This window comes from Penicillium chrysogenum (genome assembly GCF_028827035.1).
Source record: "Penicillium chrysogenum strain IBT 35668 chromosome Unknown utg000002l_segment0_segment0, whole genome shotgun sequence".
Lineage (NCBI taxonomy): Eukaryota > Fungi > Ascomycota > Eurotiomycetes > Eurotiales > Aspergillaceae > Penicillium > Penicillium chrysogenum.
The window spans coordinates 1,007,791-1,024,612 of record NW_026622750.1 but is presented as its reverse complement, the minus strand read 5'-3'; the positions used below and the strand labels follow the sequence as shown (position 1 = coordinate 1,024,612).

The following is a 16,822-nucleotide window of genomic DNA, read 5'->3' as shown; positions in this document are numbered from 1 at the left end:
GTGTAGACAGCATTACTTGAATTTACCGCTGGGATCCCTGAAATTGGTCGGAGAATAGATAACGTCCACTTGTTACATCCCACTAAGGCAGTTTATCCGTCCTGTCTTAACTTCAGCAAGAAAGTCTACTTCTATAGTGCCACCAGCGAGGAGAGATAAGAACATTATGAACTTAAAGCCTATGGGATTTGGAATAATCTCAGACACAGGACTCTCCATGTTGCTCGGCAAACTGGATAAATGCAGGCCATCAACCTTCAGGTTTCGGAGTTTTCCATTCAGCTCGCCCGAGTGACGACGTGGTCAGCCTCACGTAGGACACCATCAAAAATACCAACCATACCATGAATGTCCTGCTCACTGGCCGCACGGGTGTCCCAACGTACCATGACGCGGACGGACTCCTTGGTCAGCTCGCACTCAACCGACAATGGCCCTCCCCCGCTGCGGGCTAGGCTCGCTGCTTGCAGAGAGAGTACGTTATCCGAACCGGGGGTAAAATCAAGACTACCTTCTGGATGAACGACGACATACAGCGGGAAGTTACAGGCGGCGCGGGCGTCCGCACTCGTGGCTCGGATGTGTTCCAGGCCCGTCGCCGCGTACGGCAGGATATTCACTAATTGGCGCTGCACCAGCTGAGCAATCCGCAGAATCCCTTTTCCGTAGGTATCCGCACAGGTCGGAGCTACCCGTACTGGCACGATATTGGCTGTCGGGCCCACGCATGCCTCGACACCCCGGAGGGGCACAGTCCGGCCGTTGAGATGATAGCCCAGAGTTACGTCATTCGAGTCAGTGAGGCGGTTCACAACGACTGCCCATGCGCCCAGAATGACGGAGGCCAGAGTCTTACCGGGGATCGCCAGTCGGGCAGGAAGGGGCGCTGTGTGATATATTTTGCCATCTAGTATGGGGCACTCAATTCGGCTGTAGTTAAATAGTTGTACGCGAGCAGAATTCTCCAAGTACGCGGCCCAGAATCGATAGGCGGAGATTAGAGTGTCGGAGCGGGTGTAGCGCACGAAGTGGCTGAACGATGCCCTGGACAAGCCATTCCCGGAGGGCTCTGCACCTGCATATCGGCGCTGAACCTCCTCGACGATGAGTTTCAGGGACCAGGCATCGTACAGCGCATGGTGAAGCGTCCACACCAAGTACTCCCCTCGGCCCACGAGAATGAGTTGATTTAACGTTCCGCCAAGGGACATGGGGCTGTGATGAGCCATCTGCAGGGCATTGTCCAATGTAGACGCCCACTGCCACGTGGGACTCGTGGAGAGCACGGCCTGGAAGATGCCGTCTTCGATAGTACAGAGGCGAGTGCGAAGAACAGGGTGTTTTTCTATCGTTTGGCTGACAGCACCATGAAGCCGAGTAAGATCGGCATCCGGAGGGAGAGCAAAGTTGAAGGTGACCTTCTGCGCCCCAGGATATCTTAACGAGTCCTCCATCATCGCGGTCTGCAGGTCCGTGCAAGGGTAAACGTCGAGGACTTGATCGGGATCAGTCTGGGTCTGCGCAGAAATCATTTGCCGGAGCTGTGTTGGACCTCCTTTGTCTTGTACCAATTCGAATGGATGAGGCTCGCTCGCGGAATTGAGATGTATGGGCTTCAATCGCTTGGCCATGTCGGCCAAAACGGGATTGGCGAAGATATCGGCTACGGTCAAGGTGAAGCCGTCCTCCCGAATCGCACCAACGAGCCGCATGGCGGCCAAAGAATCGCCCCCATGAAAGAAGAAGTCGTCCTGGAGGCCCACGGCCTTGGACTTGGCCATTTTGAGTGTATACGTCCAGTGATGAGCCAAGAGTACCTCCCCTGGCGACTCGGGCATCCCCATTTCCTGTTCATCCTCTGACCTAAATGAGGATATGGCCTTCAGGGAGAGTTGTTCTACTTTTGTCTTCAAGGCTTGGCGGTTAAGTTTGCCAGAGGTCATCATGGGCAACACAGACACAGGAACATAGCCGTCCGGCAGCATATACTGCGGCAGGAACTTCTTCGCCTGGATCTCGAGCTCCTTGGTCACGCGTCTCATGAAGCTCATCATATCCGGGGAGCCAATGCTGGCCTGTTCTTGGATGGCAAGGCCACGTTCCCCAACCTCCAGAAAGGCGATAAGCTTTTCAGAGCCCTTGGAATCCTCAGGACAGGCAGCAACTACCGCCACCCCGTGGATGGAGTCCGGCAGATGGTGGCGCAGATGGTCTTCAATTTCTTCGAGCTCGATCCTCAGACCCCTGATTTTGACTTGGTGGTCTTTCCGGCCGACATATATCAACGATCCGTCAAGGCAGCGGCGGACGAGATCCCCGGTTCTGTACCACCGACGCCCGGGCATCCAAGAGGGACTTTGAATGAAGACGTCAGCACTTCGGGCATCGTCGAGATACCCGTTAGCCACAGTGGGACCATCGATATAGAGCTCGCCGACCCCTCCGACGGGTGTCATCGGCCCATACCCGCTAGGGTGCAGAACCCAGAGCTGGGCGCCGACAGCGTGTCCGATCTGGTTGGGCTTTGTGCCGCGCCCCACACGTTGGGCCGCGCAGATAATGGTTGCCTCGGTGGGCCCGTAGGCATTGTAAAGTCGCCTGATGGAAGACCACTGATCAATATCGCTCTGTACCATGGGTTCACCAGCGAGAATGACGGTCTCCATACTGGGAATGCCAGGCGGGGCAAGCAGTCGGGCCGTCGACGGCGAGCAGGCCATCGTGTTGACGTCGTGCTGGCGAATGAATCCCGCCAGGTCGTTCATCCGTTCATCCTCCGACGGAATACAAACACAACCGCCACTCAGCATGGTGGCAAAGATCTCCAAAAGGCACACATCAAATGTAAAGGAACAGAACTGCAGCATGCGCGTGGATGCGCTGAGTTCAAAGGTTTGACTTTGTGCCCTGAGGGAAGCCAGCAGCGCCCGATGGTCCACCATCACTCCCTTGGGCGCTCCTGTGCTGCCCGAGGTAAATAGGACATACGCGGTATCGCCAGCCACAGCAGAGCGGCAGAGTGGCCCCTGGGCGCATAGGACGGACGGTAGAGTGTGACTTTTAGAATCCACCACGAGTGAAGTCACTCCGAGCCGGGATGCCTTGTCCGCATGCCTCGGCGATGTAAGCACGAGCTGTGCTTTTGTTTTACCGAGGATATATCCTAGCCGTTCCTGGGGCATGCTTGGATCTAATGGGACAAAACTCGCCCCCAGTTTCCATATAGCGAGCATGGCAACGATTGCGTCGCGGGACTTCTCGAATAAGATGGGGACATGAGCCGATTGAGCTTGATCGACCCGAACCATGGCATCTCTCAGCCTTCGAGACAACCTCGAGGCTCGCTGGTTGAGTTCCCCATAGGACCAGACACCATCAGAGGCGCAGAGGGCGGGCTCAGATGCCTGCAGGATGCTCTGTTCCTCAATACTATCGACGACCCGCTCCGCGCAGAGAGCACTGTTGCACCAGGCGGTTGCGTTTTGGATCGCTGCCTTTTCTTCCAGATGAATGGGACACAGATCTCTCAGTAGGGAGCTTGGATTTGTCTGGACTAACGCGGAGACAGTTGATACCAATCCATCCACCAATTCGCACGCCTGTTCGGGAGGCAGGATGACTGGATCATAGCTGAGACTGAGCTCGAACGGCGCCACCGGTTGCGATGGAATGGTCACCTCTACCATGAGTCCATATTGATGGAAAGCTTCTACTTCTGTGGGTAGGGGGGTTAAACCCACTTCCTGGAGAGCTGCGTCGGTAGTTGAGGATGAGGGCTGGACAACAAGGATATTGTTGAAAGCACACGCCTTCTGTCCCTCAGGACCGATGCGTGAAATTGCCGATAACCCCACGTGCGCGACTGATTGTACTGTCTGAGCGTCTTCCTCTACCTGGCGCACCCAAGCGGCTACCTGGGCATTGTGATCAATGCGGACTCGCACCGGGATGGTCGCAATCGTCGGGCCAACGACGTCATCGATGCCGGATATATCAGCCATGTTCCGACCAGAGAGAACAGCTCCAAACACAACATCAGTGGTGCCTGAATAGTTTGCTAGCACAAGTGCCCACGCGGCTTGTATGATTGTTGTCGGCGACATCATCAGGGAGTTGGAGTGGGCGGACTCGATCTGGGTGCAACGCCGCAGCGCCGCCGTCGGCCGCGGCTGATAGTCCTGGCTGGGCTTGAAGGGGAAATGGCTGCTTTCAAAGCCTTCCAATTTGCGCGTCCAGAAATCCACCGCAGCCGCCGCATCCTGGCGAAGGAGAGCACCGACGAAGTGATTGTATGGAGTCGAGAAACTCTTCGGGCACCGGCCCTGATAGTGGTCTGAGACTGACTGCAACAGCAACGGAAGCGACCATCCGTCGTAAATAGCGTGGTGCGCTGCTACAAGAAGCTCACGGCGGCTACCATTCTCATGGAATCCAAGGTAAATGAGTGGCTGGCCAGGTCCAATATGGGCGTTTATATGGTCCATGTAGTCCTGGATATAGTCATACGAAGGAATCTCTGGCCGTTGCGGGGATAGGACGATTTGGAGGCTCCCATGTGCTGATGTTTGGACGATCCGAGTCCGGAGAATGGAAAATTGTCGAAACACGGCATCCCATGCATTGTGTAACTTATTCGCATCCGTTGTCGGTGCCATAGCAAATCGATGCACCCCGATATAAGCCATCCCATGACGTGAAGTAGAGACCATCAGAGCCTCCTGCATGGGGGTGCAGGGATAAATGTCTTCAATTTCTGTGGACTGTGCGTCGGAGAGAAGCTTGCCGGCAACCGTGAGTATCTCCTTTTTTTGATCGGGCCTGATCAGCCCGTATGGATCTGGCCCGTCCTGTCGCCTCTGATTATTCCCCGTAATCATGGTGGCCGCCATATCCTTCAGGCGTGGGTGGGCAAGGATGTCTCGAACCGATAGCTGGTACGAGACCGACCTCGCACATACCGCAAGGCGGATAGCCAAAATTGAGTTACCCCCCAGTTCGACAAAGCTTGAGTTGGGCGTGATCATACTGTCATCGCACCCTAGCACAGTGACCCACAATCCTTTCAGAGCGTTTTCTCTGGGCGTCCACGAGTGCGATGGATCCTCCACTGCACCAGATCGCCACAGACCATGCTTCTGGTCAACCTGTTGGAGGTAATTCCGGAGGGCTCGACGATTGAGCTTCCCGCTGCTGCTCAATGGAAGGGCTGGGATAGAGACGATCACTGGCGGGACCATAATCGAAGGCAATCGGTCCCGCAGGTAGCGCATCAGCCGGGAGGCGACCAAGGCCAGCTCGGCCTGTGTATGGTCAGACACTGACTGGTCCTGCCAGTACACCATTGGTTCCGGTGTAGGATTGTCCGGCACGATAACTGCTACCAGTGCCGATGCCTGGCGACGCCCCTGACGGCCGTCATACAAGGTAACCGCACCACCGCGAATGGTTCCTAACTCTGCCGCAGACGAATAGAGGATGCTTTCTATTTCTCCAATCTCAATTCGCTGACCATGGAGTTTAACCTGTGCATCTTTACGCCCGACGAAGGACAACGATCCGTCCTCGTGCATACAGACGATATCGCCCGTCAGATACACGCGCTGGCACTGGCCCTCTGGAAGCCACTGTGGAGAGTTGATAAACACGCCCCGAGTCTTAGCCTCGTCTTCAAAGTACCCTCTAGCCACATTGGGGCCTTGCACGCACAATTCCCCCGGGCATCCCAAGGGAACCAGGGATGTCCGGTGTTTGTTCACCACCCAGGCACGGCAACCGATAGGCCAACCCAGATGCCTGGCTTGCGCCCCGGAGCGCAATTCACCGGCGACGCAGACCACCGTACACTCTGTAGGCCCGTAGGCGTTGAATAGCCGCTTTCCAGGCACCGCCGTCCACCGATCAATGTCGGCCGGCTGACTCGGCTCGCCGCCCACCATCACTTTCTGGAAGGTAGGGACTTCATTTGGGTCCAGGAGACGGAACACCTGCGGTGTGAGAAATGTCGTCGTCACTCGCTGCGACTGAATGAACTCGGTCAGACCGTTGAAGCGCTCGTCGTCCGTCGGCACACAGACACAGGCCCCGCAAACCAGCATCGCGAAGGTATCGAGAAATAGGGCGTCAAAGGTGTAGGCACTAAACTGCAAGCTCCGCTCAGCGCGCCCGAGCTCAAAACATTTGCCGTGGGTCCCCATCGTAGAGCATAACGAACCATGCTCGACCACTACCCCCTTCGGGGTTCCCGTACTGCCGGATGTGAACATCATGTAGGCTGCATCTCGCGCGCCAGAGGACCGCAGTGTCGATTTGATGGACCCAGAGTCAAGGCTTTCCCACTCGATGCCCTGGACAATGCAGGAAGAAGCTGCAAATCGGGAATGCAAAGATCCCGATGTGAGAACCAACCCGCACTGGGACTGACGAACCATCATATTGAGACGCTCTTGCGGATGGTCGGGATCCATCGCAAAGAAGGCTCCTCCAGCCTTCCAGATGGCCAGCATACAAACAATTGCGGTAAGAGATTTGCGAAAACATAGCCCCACAAAGCTATTCGGGCCAACGTGCCCAGTACGCTGCAGTTGAATGGCGAGGTTGTTTGCAAGGTCATTAAGCTCCTGATATGTAATTTGCCTCAAAGAGGAGGAAAGAGCCGTGGCATGCGGCCACTGGGCGGCCTGTTCCTCGATCAAATGGTGGATACACCTGTCGTGCCCAGGGGGCATTTCTGTGTTACAGAGTTGCATCTGGACGTCAAAATCCTCTGGGTTAATGCTCTGCAGGTCGAGTAGGGTAGTGGTGGGCGAGGCTGAGCCAATCAGACGCAGGACGTGCTGGAGCTGGTAGCTGATATGCCGGACCTGACCCTCTCGGAGGCACTGTGTGTCAAACCGGATGTCGATTGACAGGTTCTGACCATTGATCCGGCATTCGAGAACGACTCCATATGGCAGGGAGTCATCCGATTGTACCGGGGCCGACATGACATCCAGGGCTGAAAAAGGATGCGGTTCGGCATCTTCACCTTGGACGACGACCAAGCTGGCGAAGTCACAGGCCTGACGCGCGGGTGCACTGACGGCTCCGATACGACCCAGGCCAACATGCTGGTGATTTGTGGATTTGGCCATATCATCTTGAACCGTACTAAGGAAAGCCAAGAGTGACTGAGATGGTTCAACCGTCCATTGCTGTGGTGTCGTGGACACGGTGGGTCCGACGACAGTCTCGATACCTGGCATTGGAAAGTTACGTCCGGAGGATACAACACCAAAGGTGACCTCTTCGGACAAAGTATATTGCGCGCAGACTATTGCCCAGGCAGCCAATACCATGGTGTTGAGGGTGTACCCTTTGGGTATACCGACGTTCTCGACACAGCAGGTGGTACAGGAGGATGCAACCGGTTGATGGCCCGCTGGCGGGACCGGAAAGTGCGCAGTGTGTTGCTGGATGAGCCTTTTTCGCCAGTATTCGTCACTGGCTGCGTGCGGAATACGATGAAGTTCTTCGATAAAGGCCTGATATGGCACACTTGGGGGAACGCACTGACCCTGATAGGTCGCTTGAACCCATTTGTAGATCAACCCCAAGGACCAGGCATCGTATACAACGTGGTGTGCACAGAAAGCAAACCACGGTGCTCGATCAAAATCGCCATTCGGCGCCAGCAGTGCCAATCGAACAAGAGGCTGGCCGTACTTGAAAGGCTGCTGATCGAGCCTTGCGGTGAACTCTGCTGGGGACAGCTTGGATCGCTCCGTAGGGATAGGGGATGTCCCAATGACGATCAGACCCCCTGGGACGTTTGTATGAGGCGACTCCGCAAGATTGGCAGTGCTGTAGTTACCGACTCCCACGCTTCCCGGAAGCGGTTGCAGTCCAAGCTCTCCGGGAGCTTGAAATGAACATTCAGTAGGTAAGGTTTTGAGTTTCCTAGGTCTATTGAAGAAGCCATGAAAGCCTCCTGCATTGGAGTACTGGGGAAGCAATCCTCAATCTCATTTGTCCGTAGGCCAGTACTGCTGATGGCCTCTTCAAGCGCTTCGTCTGTCCCCTTCCAGTGACATAGTAGCTGACGAGGCTCAACATCCACTGGGCTTGAGTTGCTCATAACTCCAGAGTCCAGCACCGCTGCCATTTCCCGCAGGACTGGACTTTCAAATATCTGAGCCACTGAAAGCCGGAAACCCGCGCGCTGCACCTCTGCGCTCAATCGAATTGCCGTAATAGAGTTACCGCCGGCATGGAAGAAATGATCGTTGATGTCTGGAAATTCATCCCGTAGGATCCGGCGCCACAGATCACACAGCATACGCTCATTCGGCGTCGAAGGGCCTTGTTTCTCCCCCACACCTGACGTATAAGTCATTAGCTCATCGTGTTGCAAGCCAGCCATAATTCCCTGAAGTGCTATACGATCAAGCTTTCCGGACGCAGTTAATGGCAGGCTGTTCACGGGGAGATACAGTCCAGGGCGCATATGACGAGGTAGTCGCTGGCAAAGTACTTCGGATATTCGAGCAGTATGCTTCCGGAAAGACTCTATGAGGGGGTGATCCTTTACGAGGACGTCATTCTCTTCCCCATCACTACCCGTCGCAATCACGACGAAAGCCGTGAGGATATCCGGAGAATCCGTTGACTGACGGTGGAGCACTTCAGCAGCTGCTGTCATCCTGGGATCGATGGATAAGAGCACCTCGCGGATGTGAATTTCGATTTCCTCCAGTTCGACCCGCTGCCCATTTATTTTCACCTGGCGGTCCTTGCGGCCAATGAAGACTATGTTGCCATCACTGCAGTACCGGACAAGATCCCCGGTTTTATAGAGCCTGGTGTCCCGGGAGAAACTTGCAGATTCTCGGAGCCATGCGGGACTAGGAATAAAGGCCGCTCGTGTCTTCTCAGGATCCTTAAGATATCTGTCTGCGAGAATTGGCCCTTCAATCAACAGCTCTCCTACTGCCCCTATTGGTAGCAAACGCTCGTGGTCATTGGGGTCAACTACCCAGGAAGCTCCACGGAAGCTGCGGCCGATGGTACCAGCAAGAGTCTGTGAGGTGAGGTCAGGATGGCCAATGCAAGTGACTGTGGCTTCACTCGGGCCGTACAGATTGAGGATCCGTACATGGCCGCTCCATATCTTAATGAGCGTCCCAGGCACATACTCTCCGGCCAAAGCGAGCACACGAAGAGATGGCACGCTGCGTGGATCCAAGAGGGAGGCAAAAGACGGGGTTAAGCACGCATAATTAACATCGGCTGACTTGATAAAATTGACGATCTCCATGTTCCGCTGCTCCTCCGCGGGGCTGCACACGCATGATCCCGTCTCAAGGCTCCTAAAGACGTCGCCAATACTGACATCAAAAGTATAGGAGGAGAATTGCAGGACACGAGACTCGGGTGTCAGTTGCATGGAGGCCCGATGCTCTTGTGCCTGGCTTGTGAAGGCCCGATGGGAGATCACAGAGCCCTTGGGCTTTCCAGTCGTCCCTGAGGTAAAGACCACGCACATGGGGTGGTCTGGGGAGACACAGACGCGTGGGGGACTCGCATATTCATCCATGCGCAAATTGAAAAATTCCTGAGTAATAGAGAATATGCGGGTGTGGAGGGATTTGCAGCGGCTGTGCGTGAAAGCAGACGAGAGAATCATCGGGGCATCCACCGCTCGCACGATATCTCTTAGACGCTCTTCCGGGAAGCTTGGATCCAACATGGTGAATGCACCACCTGCCCGCAGCACTCCAACCATGGATACAATGGCCCAGGCACTCTTTTCAAAGCAAAGCGGCACAAGGTCGCCCGGGACGATCCCCTGCTGCACAAGGAACCTCGCGAGACACCCAGACCGCTCATCTAACTGCTCGTACGTGAGCTGTGCATCCCAGCTGTAGATGGCAGGTGCCTTCGGATGCAGCCGCATTTGTGTCTGAACTATCTCGTGAACGAGATCGTGGCCTGCAATAGGAGCCTCTCTGTTCCAGCTCCAGATGGTGTTGGCGTCCCGAGAACTCAAGAAGTCAATGTCTCCAATTGTTCGATCGGGGGTGGCGACTATCTGGTGCAGCAGATGGTCGACGGTAGAAGCGATGTTGACGGCATGGGCATGAGAAATTGTTGATGTCCAGTATGAAAGGGAAAGATTCACCTCGTCCTCTCCGGTCTCCACGATTAACGTAAGGTCATACTCTGTTGGGTCCTTCCTTTCCACTTCTCTGAATTGGAGAGGCCAGCCTTGTTGCCCACCGTCGGTAAGGAGGTCTTGAAACGAAATAGCGGTGTTGAAAAGCGACCCGTGTCCCATACCGAGGGAGTCTTGTACGTCCGCTATCGAGCAGCTCCGGTATGGCAGGCTGTCTAGGAGCTCCCCATGCATCCGCCGCATTGCCTCTTGCAGCGAGGTTGTTTTGAGCAGGGTGATATAACACGGTAACATGGTGATAAATGGGCCGATTGCCTTGTCGATGTCCTTTATAGGGGCATCGCGTCCAGCGAACAGACACCCAAAGGACACCCGGGAGCTACCAGTATAGCTACTTAGAACCATGGCCCACATGAGCCGGAATATTGTGGCGACAGTGAGGTTCTCCCGTGACGATAATGCCCGTAACTCGCGTAATTTGGTTGTCAGCGGGATACTAGTAGAACCAAGCTTGTGATCTCGAGATTCTTGATCCAGTAGCAACGGAAAGTGACAAGGACAAGCAGTCTCCAGATACTTGGACCAATACCGCAAACACTCATCGCGGCTGGGCGAGCCGTCCTGTAAGAAACGTACGAAGGTACAAAATGATGGTCCTAGGCCTACAGGCAAAAGGTTGCCGTATGCCAGGGCCAAGTCATGCAATAGAGGCAAGGTCGACATGCCGTCAAAGAGGACGTGATTGATCTCCAATCTGACGTAAGTATTGCCTTGGTCTGTTGTGAGCAAAGTAAATCGGACTGGAGGTGATTGAAGCCAGTCAGGGTCCTCTCTATACTGAGATAGCCACTGGGGCAGATTGTCTTCCCGTATACTTTGGCGCCAACAGTCAACGTGGTTATGTCGCAGGACAACCTGATCAAACACGCCATCCTCACGGACCGACTCGACCAAGACAGTCCGGAGCATAGGGTGCCGATGGACGACTTGATGACAACTGCGCTGCAGACGGTCCAGATCGACTGGCCTGCTGGGAAGCTCCTGGTCTTTCACCTGCCAAAGCATGTCCACCTTGTATACCTCGGGTCGTGCCGCCTGGCTCAGGACTAAGGCCTCCTGTATTGGCGTGCAAGGGTATACCTCATCCACATCATCCAGGGTGGACACACAGGCCTTGTCAAGGACATTTTTCGTCAGGGCCAATACGCCGCGATTATGCAAGTGCATTAGAGGCAGATCCGACACTGTCCACTGGCGGGGTTCTTCTTGAAGGCGAGATACCACAGCTTTGAGAGTCTGGACGAACTGATCTGCCACTTTCTCGATTCGGCTTTGATGGGCCATGTCCCGGTGCCAGTCAAAGGCCACTACGAGCTCATCACCGAGGACCGCCGTCGCAATTTCGAATAGGGAAAAGCGGGCCAGGTCGGAATGACTGTCCTCCAGGGCTTCACCTGCGGTCTGTCGGTCTAGCTGAAACAGCGATGATTTCCGGTACAGCGACTGATATCTCCCTTCATAGTTGAAGAGCACCTCTACAGGGAAATGCCCATGGAACTGTTTCTCGCCCTCTGGATTGAATGCCCGCGACGTAAAGTACTCCCACCCATTACCACCCATCTGGCGGCGTATATCCTTGACCCGAATGACGGCCTCCATCGCCCCAGATGGCGGGGGATCCAGGTAGATTGGTGCCATGGTCGTGAACCACCCCACCGTCCGAGATATATCCAGATCATCTCGCCATGGTTCCCGCCCATGACCTTCATTGAATATCGGCAGAGTACGTTCTGGAAAATGCTCCCGGAAGGACAGGACCAAAGCAGCTAGCAATACGTCGATCGGCTCGGTCTGCAGGGTGTGGTGGCAACCCGTGAGCAGATTATTTGTCGCTGTCGCATCCAGCTTTATACTCTTCCGTTTCACCCCTCCGTATGTGTTCCGCTCTCGCTTCATGCTCCAGAAGCTGTAGTCCGATGAGGGGCAGAGTGCAGAGGCGGTCATCCGGTCTGGGTGCAGAGCCTCCCGTGCAAAGAGTGCCTGCTGGTCGTTCCAGACTTGGAAAGAAAGCGACTTTGGGAGCGAGTCCACTGCCCCCACCAACAGGCTCTCCAGGTCGTTGATGACGACTCGCCAGGAGACTAAGTCTACCAGAATATGGTGGGCGACTAGAAAGAGATGCGGGTTCTGGTCGCCTTCGAACAGCTCTGCCCGCAATATTGGACCGTTTTCGATATCCAGCGAGGCTCGTGCAGTTCGCATGCATTGTTCTCGTTTCTGATGGCTGTCGCACGAGTGACAGGTAAATCGAAATGAATTTAAAGCATCTGGCGATATGAATTGCGTCCAGTCACCCGCGGCATCACGGCAGAAGCGGGCACGCAGCATCGAATGCGTGCGGACAATGTTGTCCAATGCCCGGGCCAGATCCTTCTGGGAGATTGGTCGAGCCAGCCGTAAAAGCATACTCTGATTGTACTGGTTGTACACGGTGGAAGTCGATCTGTCCACCACATCAAAGAACAGCCGCTGTACGGGAGCGAGTGGAAAGGCTACCCCCACCTGTTCCGGGACGGCGTACAAGGGACTTTGATCTTGTTCTTGCACGATCGTGGCCAGGTATGACAGGGGGCGGTTAGCTAGGATATACTGAATCTTTAGTGATCGGCCTTGCGTATGGTACAATGCTGCGACCTGCATGGCATTGATCGAATCCCCGCCCTGTGCAACAAATGATTGGGAAAGTGCTAGACCATCCGGCGGGACATTAAGAACCTGGCTGCATATATCCAACAACCGTCGTTCTTCTGTCGTTTGGACCAGGCGGACGGGGCTGGGGGCTGTACCCAAGAGCCCGGCAAGCAAGTCACCTGTGAGCTCGTTCACGGCCGTTCGAACGGTGACCCGGTCGACCTTCCCAGAGAGACTCAGCGGCATGTGCTCAAGTTGAAGCCAGGTGGAAGGAACCATATACTGCGGAAGTGATTCAGATATTGCGGTCTGCCATCCACGGGTCTGCTCGGGCGTCATCCGTAAAAACCGCATGCTCGTTAAGGTTCCAACCTGCCCGTCAGCCTCGGCCCGCGAGACCACTACTGTGAGCCGCCCTTTCAAGGGGCCCTCAGTGGGGACCAACACGGTGACGTTGGCAATGTTTTGGATGTTCATAATGTGATGTTCAATCTCCTCCAACTCGATACGCTGGCCGCCAACCTTAACCTGAGTGTCCGCACGGCCTAAAATCTCGAGTGAGCCATCTGCACAATATCGTGCTAAATCACCAGTCCGATAAACCCGCTGTATATCTTCCATCGGGCACGTATATTGCTGCCAGTCCTCGACGCAAACGAAACTGCTTGCCGTTCTTTGAGGGTCGCCCAGATAGCCGCGCGCCAGCAGTGGACCAGCCAAAAGCAGTTCTCCAACGGCGCCCAGTGGCACCGGACGTTCCGGGTGTTGGCGATGCACGATAAACGCTATTGTATGAAGACCACGGCCCACGTTACATGCCCTTCCCTGACGACCGAGCTGGTGGTTTGCAACGCAGAGGGTGGCCTCGGTGGGTCCATAGCCATTGTGCAGCTCGACACCGGCGGCCACCCACGGTTTCACATCCCGGTCGGTGACCGGCTCCCCAGCTAGGACCAGGTTCTTGATAGTAGGTAGGGCTGTGGGCTGGAGTTGTCGGGCGACTGTAGGAGTGAGATTCGCCCAGTTGACGCGGTTACGGGTAATATACCCGCTGAGGAAATTGAGCCGCTCATCTTCGTCAGGCATGTAGATAGTAGCCCCGCGTAAAAGACCGGTGAATATATCCTCCAGGCTGATGTCGAAGGTAAATGCGGCAAACTGCAGGATGCGGGTTGATGGGCCGACATGGAAGACGTCTCCGAGCGTCTCGGCACTAAGACACATGGTCCCATGTTCCAACACGACACCTTTGGGTCGTCCCGTACTGCCAGATGTGAAAATCGCAAACGCAGCCTGGGATGGTGTGACTAGGGGCTTCGGGTGAGGCTCCTGTTCGCTGGCCACATTAACACTGTTGGAGCAAACTTCCATCACATCCAGGCCATGGGAGCGAAGCTTGTCTGCATAGATGGGTGCAACTAACGCGAGAGACGAGCCTGTTTGTTGTGCAATGGCCGCGACCCGTTGGGCAGGATACGAAGGGTCTATCATGGCACAAGCTCTTCCGGCCTTGAGCGCGCCTAGCATTGCGATAATAGCCCAGGCAGACTTCGGGAAACAGAGTAAGACCCAAGTCTCGGGCTCAACAGCACGACTGAGCAGCTGCTGTGCCAATCGATTCGACATCAGGTCGAGATCATGATAGCCCAAGGATTGGTCCACCGCAACCACTGCCGTCCTCTCTGGCCCACGGGCGACCTGGGCAGCAAAAGCATCAGGGATGGTGTGGTTGCATACGGGAAGAGGACGGGCGTTCCATGTCTTGATCTGCTCAAGATGAGCTTTGCTGACGCCAATATCCTTGACTTTCATCCACGGGTAAAGGATAACAGCGGCAGCAATGTGTGAGAGCTGGCAGGCCATGTTGGCTGCTTCTAGTCTCGATAGAATGTCACAACGAAAGGTCAAAGAGGGTTTCATACGGACTGCAAGTGTTGAAACATGGAAGACAAGGTCTGCACTTGTTGGAGTTGATGTGCTATGGGCCGTATCGTTTCCTCCGGCGCTCGTTATTATCAGGATAGTGTTCCTGTAGGAGCCCAATACCTGCGCACTGAGCGGAACAGCCGACGCTGCTTGAACCTGGACACCAGCGACGATACTCTCTAGTTCTGAGCTTTCGTCGATTTTGGCAGCGAGCCAAGCAGGCTCTGCAGCATCCACAATTGTCTGAAACTGGATACACTCACCCCCGTTGTACGACAACAGAAAAAGAGACCAGATTGCTTGAAGCTTCTCAGTGATAGACATTGACGGATGCGAGCAAATCCACTGCTGCACCTTGGGGTGAAACTCGACAGGGACAGTGTCCATATCCGCCGATGTTCCTTCTGGCTGAATTCCACAAGGCGTGATCACAGCCTGGTTTGGCTCTTGGACGACAGGACGGAGTCCTCGATGCCCAGTCCTTGTCCTGGCGTTGCTCATGGCGGATTTCATAAAAAGCTTGAGGGGTTTAGGTTCAACGACAGCCTCTAGTATCCGCGGCAATAATTTTAGGAAGAAAATAGCAATGAGAAAGGAAGCCAAAGAAGAAGGACGAAAGAAGAAGGCGAAACAATCTATCATCGGCCATTGGGGTGGCTATGGTGTTTGCTGCATATCTAATACTGCCCAGGTGTGCAGACGTACATGGCTGACTGATGGCTACATAGGAATGCTCAAACGCTTCACGTAGATCTATGCACCACACAGGTGTAAATCCTTCCCTCGCCTTTACCTCACCGCAGCTTTCAGACTACAACAGTTGTAGTAAGGAGCCTGTTCAGTGACGATGTCGATCAAGTACGGTGAGCATTGCATTCATCTCATCATCTGCACCACTTCACTCTGAAGCTCTAAGGACACGTCAAACACCGTATATCTTTGGATTTCTCCTATGTCGGGGCGACGCAATCGGAACGTGAGATTGGCAATACTGTGAGCCCCTTCCTTGCGCAACCTCGCTATGCACTCTAACATGGGTGATCGCTCTAGGCGGCTGCTAGTTATTGTTTCCCCTGCAAAACACTTACGAATAGAGAGGCTGAATGAAATATCTGCGCCTAGCCATTCGTTAACAGACATGTACTATTCTTTCTCGACATGCATTACAAGCACTCCGTTAGTAATCGGTGTTGGGATCCCCTTGGCGGATGTTCTGTAATGGGGATTCTTGTCTCTCGAATGTGATCTATCCACGCGCGAGCGGAAAGACAGCCCTATACGATTTTAAGGTACCATTGAATCAGTGGCATGGTTATTCGCCGCCGCTCGTAGGGCTGTGTAAAACACGCCGCAAAATTAGCCCCCGAACCTTGGACGATATGTTGAGTGAGTAATGAATCATACCCTCTTAACGTGGACAAACCTTCAGAATCGCGTATATCATAATCGGCTACAACCAACTTGGAACCCCCCCATTTGATCAACAAGATAGACCGCAAATAATCGCAGATCATCGTTGGTGTCTATCCAAGTATTTTAAAGGATCTCCTGGTCACAGCCCCACAACGCTCGATGGATACAGTAGAACCTCGTTATAAGTGCCCCGATTGGTGACATAGCATAGGGGGTAGGTTCATAAGGACGATCGAGGCAGATCAGACTATCGGGTCTGATGATAGTGATCTTATGATTCAGTTAGGAACGGACTTACCTAGACACCGGTCCTACAATGCGACGAGGTTTCATCATTGTGATCAGGGCAAGCCGAAGGACTCATATCAATACAGCCTTTTAGTCTGGCAGTGTGTTTGCCTGGACACACGCCCTCACACAGCCTTTCATGGCGAGTTCAATGTGTGCAATCCTTTGGTATGTGCGCTTAAGAATGCCAGCTGATTTACATACATTCTCTGAGGAATGATTGGAACGGATACCCAATTAGGGCCGAACCTTCTCACCTCAAGCACCCGACGTCGATCCTGCAGTGTCTAAAGATGCACGAGGTTCCAGAAAATGTACAATATTACCAAGTTTACAAATCCCGACACACACTAA

The 16,822-nt window shown here is 54.4% G+C and overlaps 1 protein-coding gene across 1 annotated transcript; it reads right to left on the bottom strand.

The window, feature by feature from the left end:
• Positions 1 to 278: 278 nt before the first annotated feature.
• On the bottom strand, positions 279 to 15,268 carry N7489_003974 (nonribosomal peptide; the record flags this gene model as incomplete). Its single annotated transcript, XM_056709726.1, has 2 exons — positions 279 to 7,897; positions 7,981 to 15,268. The coding sequence occupies 2 exons, from the start codon at positions 15,266 to 15,268 to the stop codon at positions 279 to 281; spliced, it is 14,907 nt and encodes a 4,968-aa protein (XP_056568147.1).
• Positions 15,269 to 16,822: the final 1,554 nt, after the last annotated feature.